The sequence below is a fragment of the Notothenia rossii genome (assembly GCF_949606895.1).
Source record: "Notothenia rossii genome assembly, chromosome: 10".
In the NCBI taxonomy this organism is placed as follows: Eukaryota; Metazoa; Chordata; class Actinopteri; order Perciformes; family Nototheniidae; genus Notothenia; species Notothenia rossii.
Genome location: NC_136908.1, coordinates 4133759 through 4160448, shown reverse-complemented (window position 1 = coordinate 4160448; position 26690 = coordinate 4133759). Strand labels below are relative to the sequence as shown.

Sequence of the window (26690 nt, the reverse complement as noted above, 5' to 3'; positions counted from 1 at the left end):
GCATAGCCTTGGTGTTGGGATCAGGGGGTCCCAATTGGAGGTGTGTGGCGCAGTGGGTTGTGCGTTGGTGTTCTGACCCCAGGTTTCAAACCCCACTGCAGTCAGCATGTCGTTGTGTCCCTGAGACACTTCACACCAAATTGCTCCTTTGGGGATTGCTCACAGTATTGAGTATGTAAATTGCTTTCGATAAAAGCGTCTAACATGTGACATGTAATGTAAAGAGATGAGTTTTGAAAAGGGACTGGAATACTGTGAGGGTCTCAGAATAGCGGAGATCTTTGCATCAATTTGTTCTAAAAAAAAAAATTCAAAATGTAAAAAAATTCTAAATAGTGAAAAATGTTATATAAAATATTTCTAGTGTGAACCAAAAAATAATAATAAATATTAAACAAGTGATTTTTTTCTAACCAAAATGACAAAAATGGCATAAAAACACATATTATTCTAATACGGGTCCTTGTTGACCCACTTCTGGAAGAGAGGGGCCGGTCACTCTAAGGGTTAACAACCTCTCATTGTAATGGACATATCAATACATGAAAATAAAAAATCAAATGAGGAGATCATATTTGTTTGAATCATCGTTATAGAGAGTCTATAAGTCAGTGAGCATTGGAGTTCAAATTCAGCCAATCATAACTCATTAACAGCCCTGATTACTTTGACTGTTTTCCATGCAATCCTGAGCACTTCCTGTCAGAAGCTCACAAATAACGCACAAACTGTCATTCAAGCTAAAACAGGATGCATCCTTATAGCAGTGCTTGACATTTTAAGGACATAATGTGATGATGGTTTCATTCTTTATTCTTCTCCGGTCCATGTTGCATGTGTACGATCATGTTGAGACATTAACAAATGTTCTAATGTTTTGCAGGTGGAGGAAGCCCTGAGCGAGGTGGACTTCCAGCTGAAACTGGATCTTCACTTCACAGAAAATGAGCAACAGTAGGTTTTTGGTATTTGTGTGTTATTGTCCGTGTGTGTGTGTGTGTGTGTGTGTGTGTGTGTGTGTGTGTGTGTGTGTGTGTGTGTGTGTGTGTGTGTGTGTGTGTGTGTGTGTGTGTGTGTGTGTGTGTGTGTGTGTGTGTGTGTGTGTGTGTGTGTGTGTGTGTGTGTGTGTGTGTGTGTGTGTGTGTGTGTGTGTGTGTGTGTGTGTGTGTGTGTGTGTGTGTATTAGACACTAGACTTTCCCCCTGTGCAGCTTTTATGCTTGAGTAAGAATGCAAACTAGGCATGGATAAGGGCTATTACGTGTTTTGGTTCATAGCCACCTCTTTAAGCACCTGATCACAACTTCTGTACTAACATTACATGATTACTGGGATTATTTGTCTGTTTTCTTTGGACAAAAGAAGACAAATAGCTGGTTCGCATTAGCATAAGGCACTATTTTGTCGAGACCATGCTTTTGTATTGGCCTGCAACCGCGCATTAGTGAAGAGTGGTGTCTTGTTTGTGTGTTTTAACTGTTCATTCACCATTTTTGTCATACCTGTGTGATTATAGTACTTGTCAACACTACACAGGACAGGAGTTATGGAGCTTCTTGTGCATATCATAACAAAGACAGTGGTCTGTTTGAGTGGAGACTTACTATTCCAGTCAAGATCCAGACTCTTTCTCTTTGACTCTTTCTTTTGTAGCTGCCTTGATACTGTAGTATGCGTGATGTCACTAAAATGTGAGATTATTGGTAAAGCAGACGAACACATTCTGACCTTTAACCCTAACCCCAAAAGGCAATGATAATATGATTTGTACTGTGTACCAGCACTGGTTTTACGAACCCGTGTCATTGTATGACTTATTCAACTGGAATAAGAACTAAATATGGAGGATGTATTCACACAAGTCTCTGCAAACTGACTTAAAGGTCACCAATTATGCACAATTTGACATGTGTCCCCTCTGTGTGAAGAGACTCTGAAAGTTTCAGGAACAAAGATTCTCTCTCTTTTTGTCCTGATCCATTTATATAAAAACCTGTCTGAAAATGAGCTGATCAGATTTTGGCCACTTTATGATGTCATAACGATGTTTTGGCTTGTGTAACCATTAGCCAATCAGCAACCAAGGTAACCCCCCCCCCCACCTTATCACTGAATATCCTCCTAGAGCACCAAATCTCTCTCAGAGGGGCGTGGGGAGGGGCTCCTTATTTTCATCTAAAGTAACAGACAGAGAGAGAATCAACACTTTGGAAACAGGGCTGAAACAGAGGGGATTATGGGTAATGCTGCAATAATCTGTTTGGTGTTTCAGCCAATCAGAGACAGGCTCTGGATATATCTGAGACCTGTAATATATTGATGAAAAACAGTATAATAGGGGAACTTTAATATATTGTGTAACGCCGGTCTCTCCTCTTCCCTTCCTCAGGCTGGCAGAGATAGCGACCGTGCCGATGATCAGCAGTCGGACCCTCTGCCTCCACTTCCACCCGCGGAGAGGTCTCCACCACCATGTCCCCGTCATGTTCGACTACTTCCACCTGTCTGTCATCTCCGTCTCCATACATGCTTCACTGGTTGCCTTACATCAGCCGCTAATCAGGTAGAGTTCACAGGGGGCTTGTCCCACCACATTTGCTTTTGACAGACCTTGAAATTACACAAAGACCTTTTTGATCCTCCTTAGTTATGCCTGTCAAGCTTTCCACTCAAGGACAGCAGACGTTACTTTTAGAATCAGATTTAGAATAGGAGAGTTTGTCATTATTAGCAGACAGCTATCTATTTGGACAGTTTAAATGACTATGGCTAGCAGATTTGATCTACTGTAGCTAGCTAGCAAATTAAGCTTTATGTGTTGAAACAACTCTTGGCCTGAGTGTATTATGTTCTGACCCTAACCCTTATTGCAGCCATAGGAAGAGAGATTATTGTCCTGGATATTAACGGTCTATTCCCAAATTAAGAATCTATACATTTCTCTATTTTCAAATACAGAGGATGCTTAAGCCGCTAACATTAGCATAACATGATAGCATCCATGACGGCCACGATTGCATTCGTCTTAAACATGTTTTTTTTTAATGTAAACCGTTACAGTCACATACAAGTGTTACCTAGTTAGTTAATGATGTCCTATTTGAAGTCCTTTAAGTAACACTAGGTTAGGAGGTAAGCTAGTCAGAACTACTAGTGTAGCTTGCATCAAGATAAACCACGTTCCCATTTACATAGGTTTAACTTAAAGTTATCTGACAGACGTCATGTGCCTATAGCTGAGAGTGCTGAGCCTAAGGACTATTGCTATCAGAGGTTTAATAAAGAATCAACTTGAAATGAATCACTAGCAGTCTTTGTGCAAAATGTATAGTTGCAATCATATCCATAATTAAGAAAACTAAATTAAATTAAATACTTGAACAGCTTTTCCCCCCTCAGTCCTATTTGTATTTGGCAAACACAATGAGGAATGTATCCGTTAACTGATTCAATAGATCGTTTTTCAAACACTTAACTGATTAATTCATCCGTCATTATCATATCACCAGCGTTTAGCCGTGCATTACATAGATTACAGCAGCACTTGATTGATTGGAACAGTATCAGCTTGCGGTCTCTCAGTTTATCTGTCTTCACACACACACACGCACGCACGCGCACGCACACACACACACACACACACACACACACACACACACACACACACACACACACACACACACACACACACACACACACACACACACACACACACACACACACACACACACACACACACACACACTAACCTCTGGCTGGAAGAGAACTGTCTGCTCCATATCTTCTCTTCCTAACTGGATTTAAAATCCAACTGTACATTTGACATTCATATTATATTTAATATTGAATAATCCATTCTTGCACAGTAATGTCCTGCATTATATTTGTTACTGGAAATGTGCATTTCCACATACTATAAATCCACATGTATATTTTAATTGTTTTATTTGTTATCTTTTAACTTTTTTACTTATTAATGCTATTTCTGAAATATATTGGACTGTTTATTTCTGTTAATCTTATTCATTGCATTGTGTTCTTTATGCTGTCTATCTATCTATCTATCTATCTATCCATTCATCTATCCATCCATCCATCCATCCATCCATCCATCCATCCATCCATCCATCCATCTATCTATCTATCTATCTATCTATCTATCTATCTATCTATCTATCTATCTATCCATCTATCTATCCATCCATCCATCCATCCATCTATCTATCCATCCATCCATCCATCCATCCATCCATCCATCCATCCATCCATCCATCCATCCATCCATCTATCCATCTGTCCATCCATCCATCCATCCATCCATCCATCCATCTATCTATCTATCTATCTATCTATCTATCTATCTATCTATCTATCTATCTATCTATCTATCTATCCATCCATCCATCCATCCATCCATCCATCCATCCATCCATCCATCCATCCATCCATCCATCCATCTATCTATCTATCTATCTATCTATCTATCTAATGGTTTGCCCTCTCTCTCTGCAGCTTTGCTCGTCCAGGGAAAGGCTCCTGGCTGGGGAAAGGTTCGCCCGAGAGTCCGAGCGACCCGTCTGCCATGTCGGTGGAGAACCTTGTGTTCGGAGCGGGATACTGCAAACCTGTCCTCTCTGAGGTATGTTAACCTTTCAGCAAATAGAAAGCCACACACAGTCAGAGCCGATTTGTCTCACAACGCTGATAACAGCCCCAAATGCTCCAGTCTCAGCTCCCTATTTATATACCCAAGCAACCCGCTAAATGCCAAGCGATGACGTAAACATGATCTGGGTTTTAGGGACAGAGGCCGTTGGATTTATCTGTGATTTGTTTTCGCCATGTTCCCCAGAAGCAACAGGATTCAGCCCAGACAGATCTGGATTACTGACTCTGGGCCAGTTTGTCCTTCAGAATCTCTCATTTGTTGGGGCTCGGTGGAGTCTTAAGGCTTAAAGAGCAGAGGCCAGCACAGATTACTGGATGCACTGCAGCTCTTTGTAATATCTGATGAACCTGCCCAGGCATGCAGGCTCCAGGCTGAGCATCTGGAAGTGATAGCCGCTCTCTCTGAAAATATTGTGGAGCCTTCCTCTCGGGCCTCATGTGACCATTTACTGTACAATTAGGTTGCACAATTGCATGATGACAGAAATGATAATAGCATTACTGTTATCATGATTAATAATCATGGTGTGTCTGCTTTTATAGGAACCAAATTATGTTATGGCCCTTGCGGTCACTGCAGTTGCTTACAGTGTTTCCCAAGTAACAGTCTGTGGATTATCTGTTGTTGGTAATATATGGATATATATAATTATTTTAGGAAGCTTCTCAGAACAACCTTGGCACATTGAGTGGTTTGAAACCAAAGTGACAAATGTTCATTCGGTTTGAGGAAGTGAACAATTATTCTGCGTTATGTCGATGAATCAGCCTTTCCACTTTTTCTACAGTGACTCTCTGCATCCAAAGTTTGTACAACATTCAGCACAAATAGCTTTTCCGAGAAAACTAACAGCTAACAGCTAACAGCTAACAGCTAACAGCTAACAGCTAACAAGCTAACAGCTAACAGCTAACATCTAACAGCTAACTGCTAACAGCTAACAGCTAACAAGCTAACAGCTAACAGCTAACAATTAACAGCTAACAACTAACAGCTAACAGCTAACAAGCTAACAGCTAACAGCTAACAGCTAACAGCTAACAGCTAACAATTAACAGCTAACAACTAACAGCTAACAGCTAACAGCTAACAGCTAACAGCTAACAATTAACAGCTAACAACTAACAGCTAACAGCTAACAAGCTAACAGCTAACAGCTAACAGCTAACAGCTAACAAGCTAACAGCTAACAGCTAACAGCTAACAGCTAACAGCTAACAAGCTAACAGCTAACAAGCTAACAGCTAACAGCTAACAGCTAACAAGCTAACAGCTAACAGCTAACAGCTAACAGCTAACAGCTAACAGCTAACATCTAACATCTAACAGCTAACATCTAACAGCTAACTTAAGTCAGTTGGTCTGGAGTTAAAGGAATAGTTCAACATGTTGGGAAATACATCTATTCAAAAGTAATCCAGGATGTCACATTTATCTTTTCAGTTTTCTTCAATCTTCCTGGATCAGTTTAACAATTATTAACAATTTGTTTTAAAGTTGTGAGTTGCCCCTCCTCGAATATTTTCATTGCATTGCAGGAAATGACAGTGTCCTTAATCCATAGCATTTAGTCATTCTAGAAAAGTTATACATACTGTATGTAGTCACAAAAGAAAGTCAACCTAAATAAACAGCATGCATACTTAATGTTGCTCAATGTTTCACAATGCAGTGCACAGTGCACATAGGGGAAATGCACGTAACAAAAAGGGGTTTTACAGCTAGACTTACATTCAAGCTTATGATTTTTAACCCTGCTGCTAAAACAGTGAACTAGGATATTAGTATGAAGACCTTTCTTTTCAGAATCTGTCTGCTTATGATTTGGAACACAGCTAAAGTGTCCACCAATAACACATTCGTAATCAGGTTTATTTATTTTGCTTACTTTGGGTGCTATTAAGTACAAAATCTGCTTAGAGTGTGTACGTCGTATGGCCTTGGGACACAGCTGTAGTCTGATATGAAAAAAAAAAGCCTTGCTTGGCCTTTTTTCTGCACTGCTGCAATGTTGCACTTATGTTTATTCCATTTTCCTTATTATAGCAATATTTCTTAATCTAATCGTCTCGTCTGTCTCTTCTTGTCTTTGCCAATTATTTTAACTTGTGTACAGATGTTAAATCGTCCCATTTTATAATCTCTTAGTCTCTGTGGACGTCACAGTCTGCGCTGTAAATCTTAATGAGCGCCATGTTCGCCCCCCCCCCAACACTCCTCCTGGTTTTTACTCCCACCCCTGGCTGGGCACTTTAATAAGCTCTGCGTTTAGCCAAGCGGGGGGTTCCCTTTGATCCCAGTAATGAGTTCTGCTCACAAGCGCCACGTACCACATAGCTGCAGGTGAAATGTTCCCAAAAAACGCCGCCTCCTCCTTCACCTTCATTTATTTTGAGCGTTTCACCTGAGGCTACGCTACGTTTTCAGCACTTTCTCCCTCAACACCACAGCGTTTCCTCAAAGTGTTATGTCGTTATTTCTGAAGAAAAAAAGAATTCACAGCTTGTGGAATCCCATTGATATCAGATGTTACATCTCAGAAGGGAGGAAAACGTTCCCTTTGAGGTTTAGAAGGGAGGTTTGAGGGATAAATAATGCTTTTTGAAGAGAGACTCCTGAGCGTATTTAGTGTTTTGTGGAAATAAATCATTATTTTGTAGATAATAACAACTTTTGTGCACAAACCGGGTTAGGAAACACAGAAGATATTATGGTGGTTTCTTATTTTCTATTTCGTTCACTTGTTCAGGTGATTGTCGAAACATTGAAAAGACTTACAAAGATGGTTTTATTTTTTTTCTAAAGAGGATATAGTTGGCAGGTGTATATCAGTATGTAGTGTCTCTACTTTAAAGAGTCCTCTCCTGCTGATGTTCAGGTGTATATCAGTATGTAGTATCTCTACTTTAAAGAGTCCTCTCCTGCTGATGTTCAGGTGTATATCAGTATGTAGTGTCTCTACTTTAAAGAGTCCTCTCCTGCTGATGTTCAGGTGTATATCAGTATGTAGTGTCTCTACTTTAAAGAGTCCTCTCCTGCTGATGTTCAGATGTATATCAGTATGTAGTGTCTCTACTTTAAAGAGTCCTCTCCTGCTGATGTTCAGGTGTATATCAGTATGTAGTGTCTCTACTTTAAAGAGTCCTCTCCTGCTGATGTTCAGGTGTATATCAGTATGTAGTGTCTCTACTTTAAAGAGTCCTCTCCTGCTGATGTTCAGGTGTATATCAGTATGTAGTGTCTCTACTTTAAAGAGTCCTCTCCTGCTGATGTTCAGGTGTATATCAGTATGTAGTGTCTCTACTTTAAAGAGTCCTCTCCTGCTGATGTTCAGGTGTATATCAGTATGTAGTGTCTCTCCTTTAAAGAGTCCTCTCCTGCTGATGTTCAGGTGTATATCAGTATGTAGTGTCTCTACTTTAAAGAGTACTCTCCTGCTGATGTTCAGGTGTATATCAGTATGTAGTGTCTCTACTTTAAAGAGTCCTCTCCTGCTGATGTTCAGGTGTATATCAGTATGTAGTGTCTCTACTTTAAAGAGTCCTCTCCTGCTGATGTTCAGGTGTATATCAGTATGTAGTGTATCCATGCTTTAATGTTCAAAAAGTTCTTTATTGTTCTCATACTGCCTGTGCTGCAGCACCTCTTTTCACCCTCTGTCTGAAACCAGAGTCTAGTCTGCTCTGATTCGTTAGCTTGCCGGCTCTGTTGTGATTGGGTGACCTCTTAGAGATGTCCCGCCCCTTAGCTTATCACGTACAATGTGTTGGAGTGTTAGGGGGGTGGGGTGGGGGGTGGGGAACATAGATAAATCTAAAACATCTATTAATAATGCCTTTAACCTGTTAAGCCCGCAGGGGCTACAGGCTTTTTTTCCACAAAACTGTGTCTCAGGGCTTCTTAACATTTAATAAACTATGAATGTGTCATACTCATTTAACGGGAAGAAACTCAGCTAACTGACGATACGAACAATTTTTACCGAAACAAAACACAAGTCTCACAATAAGTGTCTAAATGAGCCCTGAGCGAAAACATGCTAACGCACTTAGCACAGAACTATAGGTATAAATACTTTATTACTTATCGGATCTGCACAAACAAGCTGAGATTCCACAGATTCCAGAAGTATAAGTATCATCACTGAGCGATCAGAACTCGCGACATGGGAAGCAAATACAGACATCACACGACGTAGCTTTAGGTAGCCAACACGGCAATATGTCTTACCTTTTGTCATTCTGATCAAAAGTCATGTTCAATGGCATCAGAATGAGAAAAACCCGGCTGAGGGTTAATCCAATGTGTGTGTCACTTTGAAAAAATTACTGATAATCCATAATTCAATTTTTATGTCAAAAACTGAGTTTTCATATTAGCTGCTAATGATAGCTACCAGAGTGTATGACAGCTTCCTGTTTTGGGTATTCTGGCTACGCATCACTCTCACTCCTTATTTGGTAATGTGTGTGTGTATGTGGAACTCCTTCTCGATTCTATTGGCTCTAACGGTTAAAAAGAGGTGTCAATCATCAAGTCGACCGAGGGGGCCAGAGATATGGAAAATCCACGCAAATGACCCCAGAAGTGTTTTTTTTTTGCTAAACGTCTCTAAAAAGACAACAATCTTGATACAGGGTATTTATTATATGTTATAGTTTGGATTCCTAAAGCTTGTAGTCTACTATCCCATCATCCAAGGGTGGTTTAAGTAAGTAATGTATTTTTTTTGGACGGACACTATCATTTACATTTTTTACTATGTTCAATCAGAATTTACTTTAAAATAAAAATATCCATATTGATTCTGACTTTTCTACATCCAACTCACAGGTTTATCATTACTTTGAGGAAGAAGATTATTGATTTACCCCTTTTAGAATTGAAGTTATGGTCATTTGTTCTGGGAATGTCATTTTCGAGCCTAAGAACTGGAAAACAGGCTCTGGGCTGAACAGGTTGAAGATGAAATGAAAGGGCTTTAATTATATACGTAGCCCTGAAACTCTCCTGTAGTGTCGTAAAATTGCTGATGAAGCCACGGTATAAATTGGATTTGAGTCCCCTTTGATAATAAGTATTAATACCACTCTGAAAAAAAAGTCCTGTTTCAGTGGGATTTCCATCCAGTGTGCTCGGAGCTTTATGTACCAGTATTGCTGAGAAGAACTGTCAAAATGTGCACAAACAGCAGCAAAAGCATAAATCCTCCTGATCCCAGACAATGTCAGCGGCGAGATAAACTGTGGTTTTAGGATAATGACTAGTTCATTCTGAAAAATAGTTATTTTTCTCTGCCCCTCGCTCTCAGACTGATCCAGGCAGGCCTCTATAAAAGGCAGAAAGAATTATGAAAGTAAACATACAGATGTTCCTTCCTGGTTTCAGGTATACTGCAGCGCTGCAATTACAGAGCGCTCACAGGTATGATGATAGGGCCGGAGACTCGGAAAATTACAGTACATCCCCAGATACTATTACATGCCTTTTCAAAGCTCCAAACCCCAAACCCCAAACTGAAGCTGCGAAAACATCCAGGAGCTTTTGGGTAGCAGGTCAGGGACTAACGTCACATTCAGGATCCATGTTGTGACGCCGGTGATGTGTTCAATGATAGCTCTCTGGGTGAAAGGCCATTAGCGTTTCAACAAAGAGAAATGAGAGACGTGATTACAGTGTCAAGGCTTCTGTGATTTGAGGCTTCTTCTACTCAGGGCATATTGGAAATTGCAATATCGAGATCCACTTTATTCCCTTACTGCAATGTTAGAGAGCCATCTGCTGGAAACACTGTCCGTATTAGAGAGGCTAATACTCAGAAGCATTAAGGACTGAAGATACATGTTATGTAATCGTTTATATTTTGGGTTTCTGTGGACCACCATTTGTAGATGTACTTCAGTTAGTCTTCTTATACTAAGCATGTGGAAAATACAAAAATACGTTTTTACTATCTTATAAACAACAAAAATTGCGGCAAAAGACGGAAAAAAAAGAAGGAAAATAAAAGATATTTAACCTAAACACAGGAATAGGAGGCCAAAAAATATGGAAAATTAAGCACACTTAGTAAATAGTAAATTAAATACAAATGGAATTGATTAAAATTGAACAGAATACCACAAAAATAAATCATACTATCTTTTTCCTAGTCCAAATTTGTGGTGGAGATTCAAATGCTTTGGACAAAAACGCAGAAACAATTTTGTGCATTTTCTAGCAACCGGGCCCCAGGTCTCTGAAGCTTTATTAAAAACAGACAGCTGAAATGTTGCTGTTTGCGTCATGTAGATTTTTACCTCACTTTGCATTGTTGAACATTTTATTATACAATTTTGCCCGACATATTTGATCGTCAGTTTCCTAACCCTCATCGTTATTTATTGTTCCTTGTACTCGTCCAGACAAACAACGACGCCCCTCTCCTCTCCCTGTGTCCACTTCCTGTACTCGTGAACATTTAAAGGTCACAACAGGGATACGTTACTTCCTTTTCAGCCACGTGCACGTATTGATCTGCTTTTACTGCTCGCAGCAAGCTGTGTTTAGGGCCCATTTGTTTCTATTTGATCTTACGAGTAATGATCTTATTCACAGAGTCGGCGACAAGCCTGTACAACTGTAGTTACTTAAAGGTCAAGTATGTGGACATGTCTGTTGTTAAGGCAGGTTTTTTAGAGGCTGACATTTCCCCCGTATCTCGAAGTAGTGGAGCACAAATACTTTGTTACTTAAGTACATGTTTCTGGTACGAGTACTTTACTCCACTACTTATTTTTCTGACCACTTTTTACTTTCTACTTCTTACATGTTGAACACAAATACCTGTACTTTCTACTTCTTACATTTTAAACTCAAATACCTGTACTTTCTACTTCTTACATGTTGAACTCAAATACCTGTACTTTCTACTTCTCACATGTTGAACTCAAATACCTGTACTTTCTACTTCTTACATGTTGAACACAAATACCTGTACTTTCTACTTCTTACATGTTGAACTCAAATACCTGTACTTTCTACTTCTTACATGTTGAACCCAAATACCTGTACTTTCTACTTCTTACATGTTGAACCCAAATACCTGTACTTTCTACTTCTCACATGTTGAACCCAAATACCTGTACTTTCTACTTCTTACATGTTGAACACAAATACCTGTACTTTCTACTTCTTACATGTTGAACCCAAATACCTGTACTTTCTACTTCTTACATGTTGAACCCAAATACCTGTACTTTCTACTTCTTACATGTTGAACCCAAATACCTGTACTTTCTACTTCTCTCATTTTCCAAACAGGCTGGTTCCTTTAGTCTGAATGTGTGTTTGGTGGCGTGATCATTATTATTTAGAGTCATTGCGTGCCTATTGATTTGAACACGATCCGTGTATCCATCATTTCCTGGTCTTCTCTAAAGAAGAGGGACCAATGAAAACGTTGTCATGTTGCCGTTGGTCACCATGGAAACATTCATTAGCTAACAATGACATTATTGTTCTATTAATATAAAGGGAGGTCAGGTACTCTTTAAAACAGCTGCTAGTTATGGGTACTTTTTACTGAAGTACATTTCAAAGCCTCTTTACTTTCACTTGAGTAAAGAAGTTTAGTCAGTACTTCTACTTTCACCAGAGTATTTTTAAACACGAGTATCTGTACTTCTACTTGAGTGAAGGATGTGTGTACTGTACTCTCTGTGTGCAGGGCAGCTTCTACGTGGCCAGTGAGCACTGCCTGCAGAGAGCTCACTCGTGGCACCGCAGGCTGTGCCGCCTCCTGCTGGCGGCTCTCGACGGTCTGACCTCGTACCACTCTGCTCTGAGGAAGGAGATCCCAACGCTGCCGCACACTCTGCACTCAGGTGACCATGATAGATATGATTATTTGTCTTTAAAACATTTCTTCAAATTCAATTAAAATGCCTGAAATCCCTTATTTGTTCATTGCCTTTACATACATCAATCCTGGGTATGGTTAGAAGCAGTTGTAGTATTCAAATTGTTTTCTTCAGTAAAAGTACAAATAAAAAAAGTGTAATAATATCATTAATAATAAGATTTACACGTTATGTTATAATGATTGCTTTTCCACCACTGGTTCACATCACACAATGTAATGTTCAATAAAGTCATTTCATTTTTATGGTTTTACTATTCAACTCCAAATATTATTAGATTATATTTTATTATGTGTGCTTTTGAATTCAAGACCTTTAGTTCCGTTTTAATAAGTGTTAATATCAAAATACAATAAATATGACTCTCTTTAAATCACACTAAACCATTTTCAATGTTTTCCCCCAGAGGAACTTCCTGTAGAAGAAACTCTGAGTCGCCTCACACAGGAGTTACAGGTACGTTCATTCAACACCTTAAAGCCTCTGTAGTGGCCTGCGATGAAGTCAGATGATAACTTTATTTGAACATTTTTTTCTATAATCATTTGAACCTATTGTTATCCTGTTTTTTCAGTTTTCAAATTGAAAGTAGAAATGTTTAGTTTACCGTGCAAAAATACATCTTTTTCTAAGCTGTACGACAGAATATTTAGACAGCTTAGCCATTGTTATAGGTTTAAGGCAGGGGTCGGCAACCCGCGGCTCTGTAAGCCCTCTGCTCTGGCTCCCTTGAGCTTAGGCATAGGAAATAAAATAAAAGTATTTGTAGGACTATTTATTTAAATGTTGTTGCATGGTAGAAAATGTTTCGTATCTTGTGTTTTGAGGTGATACAAGATAAAAAAAAAACGGTTTTAATTAGGTCAACTAAAATATGCGTCACATCCTGCTACGGTCCCGCGCCAGCGCCTTTTCTTGCAGGCGAATAACCTGACCCCCGGCTCGATGAGCGAACTATGGATAAATCAAAGAAAAGAAAAGTATCGGAGGAACACAGAGGGTTTAATTCTGCGTGGACAGAGTTATATGTTTTTACAGCAAACAATGCTGGTTTACTGATATGTTTGATATGTAGAGAGAAGTTCTCAAGTGCTGTGTTTCATTTATTTTGAAGTAGGCCTTTGTATTCTTTTTTTATTCTCCTTATAAGAGTTCTTTGTACTCAATTTTATAATGTAATAAATAATAAATGCAAAAAAACTGTAGTTTTGGTTTTAAATTGGTGGAAAAGGGGGCAAAATTGCTCTTTTGGTCCAAAACGTTGCAGACCCCTGGTTTAAGGGAACAGATATGATCACAATACGTTCTTAGATGAGTAAACTTAAAGAAAAATAAATATTATCAGTGGAATTTTTTAATTTGTAATTGTTGTTATTTTGCAAAATACATTTATTATTATTATTATTATTATTATTATTATTATTATTATTAAGTGAGACATTAAACTTACATTTCTTAAAAGACGCGTCAATAAATATGTTTCAGATGTATTTTAGGACTGGTATGATGGCCCTTCTGCTCTAACCAGCCTTTCGAACAGTGAGGGTTTATTGATCGATGAGTCCAACATGACTTTTCTAAACTGATCCAGAGTCAGGCAGACTGCAGACTCCGCATTGTCTGTAGGATCCCAGAATAGGAGGCTATATTTCAGGAAGTGTGACGCATTCAGTCTGATGTTATCTCTGTTTCTGACCCCTCCGTGTGTCCCTCAGCTGCAGGAGGTCCATGACGGGGTGGCGGAGCAGATCAGCCGGGACGTGAGCCAGCTCTGCTCCCAGCTGGCGGCCCTGTGGAGCAACTTCCTGCTGAACGCTGTGCTCAACCCCCACATCCTGTCCTATCTGGCCCAGGAGCATCACACACTCAGGGTAAGAGGGACTGCACCCACACACACACACTTATACACATCTCTCAGACTACAGGGACTGCATCCACACACACACACACACACACACACACACACACACACACACACACACACACACACACACACACACACACACACACACACACACACACACACACACACACACACACACACACACACACACACACACACACACACACACACACCATGTTCAGTGTCTGTTCTTTGTATATTTACTGCAGTTGTTCATGTATACCAGTAATCTGATTCAATATGTACAGTTTGAAAGTGTGTTAAATGAAATGTGGTGATGATTAATGTTTTTTGTGTTCATGTAATAGCAGTTAAAACAGAACCGGTCAAATTTGACCACGAACACCAAAGTAAGGGGGGGGGGGGGGGGAATGAAGACAATGGGAGGGTTAAACAGCTTTGGTGAGGAAGAAATCTTTACAAACAGACTGAAAACATAGCGCCTTGGCAGAAATAATATTAAACGAAATGATAACATGGACGTCGTTTAAACCCCGCTGAGTAAACTAATACATTTCTAATCACTGAGCTGTTTAATATGAAATGCTTCACAGTGGAGCGGCTCTCTTATGTGGCATTGTTTCGCCTCAGTTGTCTGAAAATAATGAACATGTTTGCTTTGGTTCTAGATTACCCCGAGGGCACACTGTCATGCCTCCACCCACCAGTGGAGCTAGGATTTCAATTAACACTCATTCTGTAATTATTATGGGCTGGAATTACACCACAAACAGTGTTCCTGGTGATTTAACACTGGCTGACTCACAGGCACGATGCATGTCTAATTGAAACAACCTTGCGTGTTTTTTCACAGACCTGAAGAAGTGATTGAATCCGTGTTTGTGTGCTGAGCTTGAATTTCCGACTGTTTTCATAATGTTGTGCTGTAATGCCAATAAAGACGAGACTCTGGCTCCACTGATGTGACAAACTTTTGTCTTGTTTCTGGCAAATCCAGGTCAGAAGGTTCTCCGAGGCGTACTTCTTCACAGAACACCCCAAAGAGATATCTCTGACTTTTCAAGAGGAACTGTAAGTATTAGTACGGGAGCCATGAGAGGTTTTTTTTTTTTCTTCTACGATCCATTTCCAAAGTCTGATCTGAAAGCAGTCTCTCCTGTGTTCATGACTTCAGAACACGTCAAAAAAGGTTTTGCCATCTTTCTAAATGCAAGTTACAAAATGAAGTCTCACCATTACAGTTTTTCTCAATTGCTAAACCCACTATTTAGAATCAAAATTCATTTCTTCAAAACAAGAACATAGCCATCTAAACAGAAACACACTTGCCATAACTCTGAATATCTTTTGCAAAATGCACTTACATGACCAAAACTGAAAATACTGGTCACAAAAAAGAATAAGTCGATCGAAACAGAACAAATTGTCCTCTAATGAGACAAATGTGTTTTCATAACTGAAACTCCGGTCACCATAACAACCCATTCTACCATAACAATATACATTTCTTGCAAAGTGCTCTAAGGCACTCAAAACTAAAAATACCCCTTCCAAAACCAGATACCTTCTCCAAAAACAAACATTTGTCAGCTCATGAGAAGACTATTTGAACAGTCATTACTAAGTGGCACACTAAATACTGACTACAATCATCAATACACAAACCTCAAGCTATCGATATTGGAAACTGAACGGAAAACTGACAAGTTGGGAGAAACAAACTTACATATAGGAAAAACAGAGTGTTACTGTAACTATGTCATTGTTTTTATGTCTCATTTTCAGTAGAGCACCGTAACAGAAACAAAAGATGAATAGCAATACACTGGAAAAAAATAACATGGGTAAATGATGTAAATCAGCAGTAAAGCAGAGAATGAGATCTATATAGCTTTACTGATCTGCTCTTTGGCGTCTGTCTGGCCACATAGCCTCATCTACGTCACAGCGTATGTCTTCCCTTGCAAGGCAGCGTGGGAAATATCTCCTTGCGTGTCGACACCACTCTTGACAAACATCTTACTGAAGTGAGGGAGGTCTTTTATAGGATTCTCACTACAGTAATTACAATTACTATAGGAAATTCATTGATGTCAGCTGTGAGCAATTCATTTACATGGAAGTGAAGTACTTAATTCACCCCAATACAAAAAAAAACATTTCTCAATGTGCAAAAAGGAAAAGACCACAATTACTGACTGTAAAAATGTTGTATCAGCTATAGCTAATCCTCCCCATATGAACATCTCAAAGACCTATGCAAGTCATATCAACACTATTATAGCTTTACCGGCACCATTTAAAAAAATATTTTAAGTACAGTCATGCAAATTCTATCATGTAAATGTTTTCAATGTAACATCATTACTGTAAGGTATACAGTACATTCCATGGAGTTACCTTTTTCAATGGGGTGATTGACTGATAACAAGTGTTCATATTTTGCACATCAAGTGTCAATTAGTGTAGCTATGGTCTAAGTTTATGAGGAAGTGTTATCCACTGTGAGAAGATTATTTTTGTTTTGTAGAAATGAGTTACACAAAAGATTTTTGATCTTTGTGTAGAGAATTGTAACTTCAGTTAGAGAATTGTGTGATCTGTTTTGCAAAACACTGCTTAGCATCTGCATTTTGTGTGATATCAATGAGAAATGGTATACTGTTGTAGAGAAATGGTTTTCTGTTTCGATGGCTGTGCTGTTGGTTTGATGAAAGGAATTTTGATTCTAAATAGTGGGTTTAGCGATTGAGAAAAACTGTAAGAAAACATAAACATGTCTTAGTCTTATGTACAGTACCAGTCAAAAGTTTGGACACACCTTCTCTTTCAATGGTTTTCGTTTATTTAAAATGTTTTGTACTTTGTCGATTAATACTGAAGACATCAAAACTATGAAAGAACACATATGGAATTATCCAGTAAATAAAAACCTTCGAATGAGAAGGTGTTACGACTGATTGAACGGGGATGAACGCAAGTGCACAACTCACACAGGATTTAACAAAAAAAGGTTTATTCAAACCAAAACTCAGCTATGGTGGTACAAAAAACAAAATCACTCTTAACACTAGGACCGCCAGAGGTCGCTGTATACCTAAAACCGCCAATGGGTAAAATGTACCCGCTATTGATTTTCAAGGTACAATGTTCTTTTATTTATCATACAGAACAGTGAGTTTTGATCGCACAGGGATGAAACCTATACCAATAGAATCTGTGGACTCTCAGCTTTTCATATGATATAGTTTGTGCAGATAGAATGAAGTATAAAATATCGCTAAGAGTGCTGATTTAAACGCTTGGTGTTAGACTTGTGTTTTGTTTAGGTACAAATCTCTCTATCTATCTATAACTATCTATCGATCCATCTGTAATGTTCTGTTCTATGAACATATAAATGTCTACATAAATAGACGACGCAGACTACTTCCCTCATTCCGAGTGTCCATCTTTATTCAACTGGCACGTAACCTGCACACATGCATTACGTCCTCAACGTGAGCTCAGTCATCCAAGATCTTGTATTCTCCAAGATGTTACACTATCTATATCTATCTATCTATCTCTCTATCCATCTATCAATATATCTATCCATCTATCTATCTCTCTCTCTCAATCTCTCTCTCTATCTATAAGGAACCGCAGTAGACAAAAGGCGTTGCTATAGCAACACGTCATGTTTACGCTGCATTTTCAATGAGGTAAATATTACCCGCTGGCGGATATAGGTATAAATGGCATTTTTTTGGGGCGATTTTTTCAATCTGACTTCATATTGACAATTGTTAACAACAGAGGTTGCTACATAACACACTTTCAGGAAATGTCACGGACTGGGAGACTTTAATATGTTATTGAAAACAAGTTACATACAATCAAAAAACAGCTGTGGGTAAAATGTACCCGTTGGCGGTTCTAGTGTTAAAGAGGAAAAACACTAGGAGCATGAGCAACAAAAATACTCATTGAGCCTCAGCTGTCCCTAATGATCACTCCTCACCTGTGTATTTAGTCCGTGCTGTTGCCTTGGTCAGTGCCAGTTCGTCTTGTCTGTATAGCAGAAAGTGTTCCATGTTTCTCCCCTGACGTAAGCTATTGTTCTAGCTGCTTAGCATTTGTACCAACCTAGTTGTTTGTTTGTCGTTGCTTCCAGTCAGTACATTTTTTGATCATTGCCTGTTTTAGTTTTACCTTTTGGATTAAACGCTTGACTAAAGACCTTTTTGCCTGGTTGTGCTCTTGAGTCCTATTTTTTGCTCGTGCCCGTACTTGTGTCTGATAGTTTGGGGATAATCCTGGATTGATAATGCTGGTTGTAGTCACAAGGAACGAAACGAACTGGCACAAGACAAAGGGGGACGAGGACAATAAGTAATGGGGAACAGGTGGAAACAATCAGGGGCGGGGTCGACAGTCACAGGAGTGGGAGACACACAAGGAAGGGAGGTCAGAGTGTCTGAAACGACAGGGAAGGTTACTATTCAAAAATAAAGGGGAAAATCACAAGACAAAGACACTTAACTAAACTTAACATCATTTGCGAGAGAAGACAGAAGGCGTGTCCAAACGTTTGACTGGTAATGTGGATCATTGGGTAGTAAAAACAACGAACACGTAGAGATAAGATGCTGCTGCTTCAGACCTGCCAAAACTTTACTTTAATCTTTCACACATAAAGAGAAGGAACTTGTGTTCTCAAGTCATGAACCAACGAGATAAATCAACTTGAATCAGACTTAGAAAAAATGGATCTCAAGATTGTTTGCCCTGCCAACTTCCCCTACAGGGCTCTCGTATATTAGCCCACCCATGATAAAATACGTTCTTCTACATATGGAGCAAAGTTCAACCATGGTATTCTTCTTCTTCTTCATTCAGGATCAATAGACATGGCCAGATAGCTGCAGACGTGCGGAGCTCAGACTATCTGACCAAGATGCCTCCTCTACCTGTCGAGTGCCTGGACATCGATGGAGACTGGAACAGCCTGCCGATCATCTTCGAGGACCGATACGTGGAATCTCCTCAAACAGGTAATATAGGAAATAAATGATTCACAGCAAAATACATTTTATTTAGCTATTTGTTAAAAAAATATTAATGTTCCCCAGCTTGAGCTTCAGTCTCAGGATCCATGTATCTGTGATCCTCTCCAGAATGGAAGTAGTCATCACATACAGAGCATCAACTAGTTCCTGAACAGTGTCCTTCACATGCTGATATCCAAGAGAGGGAGTTACACAGTCACTAGATGGAGGAATGCCGCTTCTTGTAATCATACATCCTGTCATGAACTAAATACTGAGTTTTTTCTCTAAATGTTGGATTTTTTCTAAAAATCTCAAAATTATGACTTTATCTCAAAATTCTTAAAAATTGTGAGTTTTTCCACAACATTAGGACTTTTTCTCAAAATTCTCATTTTTTAAAATGTTTTTCCTCAAAATTAGGACTTTTTCTCAAAATCTCAAAATTAGGACTTTTTCTCAAAATCTCAAAATTAGAACTTTTTCTCAAAATCTCAAAATTAGAACTTTTTCTCAAAATCTCAAAATTAGAACTTTTTCTCAAAATTAGAACTTTTTCTGAAATGTAGGATTTTTTTTACTAAAAATTTCAAAGCTAGAACTTTTTCTCAAAATTAGAACTTTTTCAAAAAATTATGACTTTTTCTCAAAATATCAAAATTATGACATTATATCAAAATATCAAAATTAGAACTTGTATCTGTGATCCTCTCCAGAATGGAAGGAGTCATCACATCAACTAGAGCATCAACTAGTTCCTGAACAGTGTCCTTCACATGCTGATATCCAAGAGAGGGAGTTACCCAGTCCCAAGATGGAGGAATAGAAAGCAGTATTCAATGTTTACTTCAGATTAGCTCCACGTCAGAAATGATCATGCTTGTCATATGTCTCTCTCCATAGAGGCTGAATCATCATGTTAATCACATAGCTATCACATGCCTCAAACAGTCCTGATGCTCTTCTAGGTAATCACACATCCTGTCATGTTCACAGCTACAGTTGGGATACCTTTGTCATCATGAGTACTCTGATGTTGGAAGAGGACATTCAGTATTTTCCTAACACTATTACATAAAGTTAAGTGCAATGCCTTTCTCTTTCCAGAGTGGGAATCACATGTGCCAACCGCTGATGGGAAGACCAACCCAGGTCTCAATGGGATTTTTGAAAGCAGGCAGGAAGACAGAACAGCAGCAAAACTCAAGGATCAAATGGACATTGATGACTGCATGGACCTGCCCACATACATGTCACTCATGGCAGAGCAGAGTAAGACCAGCAGTAACATCAGAAGTACCCAGAACATCATCCTAACTAAAGACAATGCTGAACCCTCTCTACTAGAGGCAGAACTCTTAAAGCAACCAGAGGAAACACAAGACCAGGATGTGGACAGCTGTAATCCAGATCTGAGGTTCATTGAAGTGAAGCCTTGTGATGTCCTCTCCTCAAACCACCACCCCCTCATTGACACCAATACCATCAGTGATGGGTCTCCTGAACATCAGTTAGAAAATACCATCCAACTCTGCGATGCAACCAGCGACAGCAACGCGCGAGAGAGTGAAAACACTGAAGAGGAGTCTGATATTGCCATGCCATTAAACCACTCTATGGACGATGAGAGTGAAGATGTTCCTCCTGGCAGCGGACAGACTTCCTACGCACATCCGGTAATACCAACCTTTCCGGGCGATCTCAGAAAAGAGTTGATTCACCGCGGAGGCCTGGTGGGTTCCAAGACCATGAAGCGCTCGTCCTCCGTTATTTCTGACTCAGGCATCGAGAGCGAGCCCAGCTCAGTGGCCTGGCCCCTCGAGGCTGTGCTGAGAGGCAGACCTCCCCTCGACTTCTCCAGCGAAAGAGAGATCCCACGGCAAATAGTGTGCCGCCACCGGGTTCACAGAAGCTCCCTGGAAGGCCTCCAAATGGAGAGCAACGGCAGCGGAGGTATACAAGCCTCCCTCACCTCTATTAGCTCCTTGCCCTATGAGGACGATCAGAGGCAGCTCAGCAAACTGACCAAATCTGTGTCGGCACCGCAGATCAGCAGCCCTGAAGACACCGAGGAGGACCGTGTGCTCAACCAGGAAATAGAGAGCTTAGTGCAACACTCACTGAATATCAACTGCTCTTCTTTGAGCAGCAACCTGGATTCAGTTCAAACCGAATCGTCTGTATTAGATCCGAGTTCAGCGACACATCTTATCCTGGAGGAGAGTCTTAGCTCTGAAAGCTCTGCTCAGCGCCCGCCAGAGACGAGCTTAACCCAGTCCGTGTTAAGTGGTGTGTCTGAAGGACTGATTTTACAAGAGAGCCCTCATGTGAAGGAAAGTGCTGTTATTGGCAGCCAGGGGGAGAATAAGAACCATCAAACACACATCAGTGGAGAGAGCGCCTCAGTGGAGGATGTGCATTTCGCTGAAACAGAAACAGCGCCCTGCAGCCATGGAAACAGACCATGTGTGCATAAAAGTTCAGCAGCTCAGGAGAGAATGAACTCTGACGATGAGTGGCAACGTTTCCATGGGAGCGAAGTTATTCATGTTGAAGACCAGGAGTGTCTGGATCTTTTAGGGCTTCAACAAACCAGACATCCCCCCAGAAACATTGCTCAGAGGCCCAGTAACCTTTCAGGGTTGATAGCCAATGATATCGCGTCACCTGTCGACCTCAATGGGATATCAACCAGTGAAAAAGAGCCTTTAGAGTGCCAGACGAAGCCCGCTAAGATACCCAACTCTGGGCTGGCCTTCGTGAATAAGAAGATGGTGGAGGTGGTGAACATGTCGGTGTCCTGCGCCCCCACCTGTCTGCCATTTTCTTCTGCTCTGAGAGACTCTCCTTCCATCAATGGGATGTCCGCTCGCCAGGCTACCTCGCCGATCACCAATCAGCCGCTGGGCTCCTTCGGTATCATCTCCTCGTATTCGCTCAATCCCCTGAACATGGACGACGAGTCCAATGAACGGATGCTGAAGTGAGTTCGTGTTTCACTTAACCCTCCTGTTGTCTTCGGGTCAAATCTCACCGATTAACTACTTTCATCAAACTTAACTTTTTTGTTTTACATTCGATTGCATTAAGGCTTTATGATATCCTTCACAGTAGACATTTGAACATATACAATTGCTGATCACCACTTTCATTGAATTTTGGATGATTTAGTCAACTTTGTAAATCCCATGGTGTTCCCGGGCAAACATGACCGCCATAAAGAAAAGGAATTAGTAACCGATCAGAACACACACACACACACACACACACACACACACACACACACACACACACACACACACACACACACACACACACACACACACACACACACACACACACACACACACACACACACACACACACACACACACACACACACACATACAGAACAATTTGATACATTTCCCGCTCTTTTGTGCCCCTCCCCCCACATGGATCACACCTGGCACACACAATACATGTTCAGTGTCTGTTCTTTGTATATTTACTGCAGTTGTTCATGTATACCAGTAGTCTGATTCAATACAGTTTGAAAGGGTGTTAAATGAAATTTGGTGATGATTCATGGTTTTTGTGTTCATATAATAGCAGTTAAAACAGGACCGATCAAATTTGACCGTGAACACCAAAGTAAGGAGGGGAACAAAGGACAGAGGCTGCTGAAAATGTGTTTTAAACGCCAATGTAAACATGTCTACTTAAAGACACTTGAAGTTAAAGTAGCATGCCTAGACTTATCCACTAAATTCAGATTCACTACCGGATTATTGGATTGTCAAAAGAAGTAGCTTTTGTTGGACATTTGTTTTAATTTGTGCCCTTTTTGATAACTTTGTTGGAGTAATATTATAATCCATGACAACTACAGACATAAAGCCAAAAGACAAGGTGTTATGGGTATGTGGAGATGACTGTTGACATGTGGAGCCGTAGCTGGCAGTTACTCGTGTTTGGAAAGCCTAACAAAATGCATTGAGGGCAAACATGAGGTGCGAGGTGAGTGTATTTAGTAACATCAAAGAGAGAGCAGACAAATCCATCATGATGAGCAGAAAGTACAGGAGCTGGAGTCAGATGTGTTTTGACTCACAGCTCAGATCTGTAACCTGGCGAGACGACAGGGTGTACAACTAGTGTGGAGGTTTGCTCAGAAGTAGACAAACGTGAACTGAATTAATCAAATACAAAATGCAACAGATGTATTCTACAAACTTTACTGCATAATACAATCAGCATTTGGCAATTTCATCTCATGGTTTCTTTCACCAAACGTCGTCTCCCTTTCCTCCAGTTTCTACAAAGCCAAAGAGGATCTGCTGAAGGAGTTGAGCTTCCAGGCGAGTCTTTACAGCGACCTTCCTCTCCTGGCCTCAGATCTGCCGTACTTCCCCCCCGAGGAGGATGACGAGGAGTTTGATGACGGCATTCACCTCGTGGTGTGTGTCCACGGGCTGGATGGTGAGTCCACATGCAAGCTTCTGGTTCACTGGCAGCAAAATACCACTGCAAGAGTTAAACATGCCAAGACATGGGAGGTGGGATGTTATGGATCGTAGTGTTATGACTTCAAAATATGTACATACTCAAATAAAAGCTATTTTCTAAATCTAATGTTCATATCAAAATGTATTAAAGCCCCAAATCACAAGAAATGCCTCAAAGGGCTTTACAAAGCAAGGACAAAAACACAATACAAACATCATAGCATAACAATTATAAAAACATTATACATCAACATAAGTATTGCCATGTGATAAAAGCATGTGACAGAAGTGATGGTAATGTTGAACAGAAACTAGGTGATGGAAATCAGTTACAGAATTCCTCTGACATTGAAATAAGTCTTAGTTCAACGAGTAACTCACATTTAGTTTGCGCCAGAGAGTCCATACGATCCATGGGGTAGTGCAAATTAAAGAAAACTGGCAATTGCATCAAGATTGTGTGCCATTGTTGAAAAAAAATTATATTACAAAAACTATGAAATAACAAAACTAAATATATCGAGCTGGCTTTAGAACCCCTGTCATGGACTCATTTCTAGCTTATTGTTTTATTCCAGTGTCTTTTAACGATTGTAAATGTAGTATAGTCTCTTAACCCTCCTGTTGTCTTCGGGTCAAATCTGACCGATTTACTGCTTTCATTAATCATACATTTTTTGTTTTACATTCGATTGCATTAAGGCTTCATGATATCCTTCACAGTAGACATTTGAACATATACAATTGCTGATCACCACTTTCATTGGATTTTGGATGATTTAGTCAACTTTGAAACTTTGACCACCATAAAGAAAAAGAATTAGTAACCATCCAGATCAGATAACACACACACACACACACACACACACACACACACACACACACACACACACACACACACACACACACACACACACACACACACACACACACACACACACACACACACACACACACACACACACACACACACACACACACACACACACACACACACACACACACACACACACACACACACACACACACACACACACACACACACACACATTTGAATACTTTATTTGATTCCACAAATTATATTACATAAGACAGGGAATCAAATACATCGGGGCTAAGCAGCACAGAATACTTAGGGGAACACATAGCATCTCCCTCTCCACACACACACACACACACACACACACACACACACACACACACACACACACACACACACACACACACACACACACACACACACACACACACACACACACACACACACACACACACACACACACACACACACACACACACACACACACACACACACTTTAGATGTGTCCCCCCCACATGGATCACACCTGGAACACGCAATACATGTTCAGTGTCTGTTCTTTGTATATTTACTGCAGTGTTTCATGTATACCAGTAGTCTGATTCAATAATTACAGTTTGAAAGGGTGTTAAATGAAATTTGGTGATGTTGAATGTTTTTTGTGTTAATTTGACCGCGAACACCAAAGTAAGGGGGGGAAACGAAGACTATAGGAGGGTTAAAACTTGTCCTAGAAACTTAGAAATATCTCTTTGCATTGTTTGTTCTGTGAACACTAATGCCAGGTGTGTGTTACTTAAATGATCAGTGTGCCAGAAGCTACATATCTTCCTCTCTGCTCGTAGGAAACAGCGCAGACCTCCGGCTGGTGAAGACTTTTATTGAGTTGGGACTTCCAGGATCCAGACTGGACTTCCTCATGTCTGAAAGGAACCAGGTACGTTTGGGGAAATGGGGAAAAATGTAACACATGAAACATTTTCTAAGTTGATTTGTAGCATGCTGACTGCGGTGGTTTTTCTTTCCCTGCAGATCGACACGTTTGCAGATTTCGACACGATGACGGACAGGTTGCTGGATGAGATCATTCAGCACGTCCAGCTGTACAATCTCACTATAGGCAGGATCAGGTCAGTCGCTCTACATTAAAACTGTGCCACACACACATTAAACTCTGCTTTTGATTGATTATGATTGATTATCTGAGTTAGAGGGGGGATTCAATCAATTTAAGCAGAATGTTACAAGCATCCAGAACAAACTCAGCCAGACTGAACAGAACTGAGTGGAACAACGTGTGTGTGTGTGTGTGTGTGTGTGTGTGTGTGTGTGTGTGTGTGTGTGTGTGTGTGTGTGTGTGTGTGTGTGTGTGTGTGTGTGTGTGTGTGTGTGTGTGTGTGTGTGTGTGTGTGTGTGTGTGTGTGTGTGTGTGTGTGTGTGTGTGTGTGTGTGTGTGTGTGTGGCCTAGCATTACTATACATGTGGGGACCTAAATCTGTTTACACAGCCACATGTGTGCGGACTCGCCTCCCTTATGGGGACAAAATGGAGGTACCCATGAGGGGAATCATTAATTTTAGGGTGAAGACTTGGTTAGGGGTTAGGGTTAGGCATGTGTTGGTTAAGGTTAGGATAAGTCTCCAGGAAATGCATGTAAGTCAATGTAATGTCCCCTGAAGACATGCATACATGGTGTGTGTGTGTGTGTGTGTGTGTGTGTGTGTGTGTGTGTGTGTGTGTGTGTGTGTGTGTGTGTGTGTGTGTGTGTGTGTGTGTGTGTGTGTGTGTGTGTGTGTGTGTGTGTGTGTGAGCTTATTTGTGTTTTTGTTTTATATGTTATTTTATGCGATTTTTTAAAAATGTTTGCAAGGTTTTATGTAAGACTTGTGTGCATATCGATAAATGTAGATTTTGTATATA

At 40.2% G+C, this 26690-nt stretch overlaps 1 protein-coding gene across 4 annotated transcripts in view; it reads left to right on the top strand.

Moving 5' to 3' along the window:
* The window catches only part of fam135b (family with sequence similarity 135 member B), a 64857-nt gene that overhangs the window by 30097 nt on the left and 8070 nt on the right, over positions 1-26690 (top strand). For all 4 annotated transcript variants that reach the window (XM_079652976.1, XM_079652979.1, XM_079652977.1 and 1 more), the window contains 12 exons: positions 884-954; positions 2389-2562; positions 4512-4638; positions 12377-12533; positions 12976-13025; positions 14285-14440; positions 15431-15504; positions 19315-19469; positions 20571-22446; positions 23758-23924; positions 25616-25707; positions 25803-25900. In XM_079652976.1, coding sequence (XP_079509102.1) covers positions 884-954; positions 2389-2562; positions 4512-4638; positions 12377-12533; positions 12976-13025; positions 14285-14440; positions 15431-15504; positions 19315-19469; positions 20571-22446; positions 23758-23924; positions 25616-25707; positions 25803-25900 — 3197 coding nt within the window. The remainder of the gene's footprint in view (positions 1-883; positions 955-2388; positions 2563-4511; positions 4639-12376; positions 12534-12975; positions 13026-14284; positions 14441-15430; positions 15505-19314; positions 19470-20570; positions 22447-23757; positions 23925-25615; positions 25708-25802; positions 25901-26690) is intronic.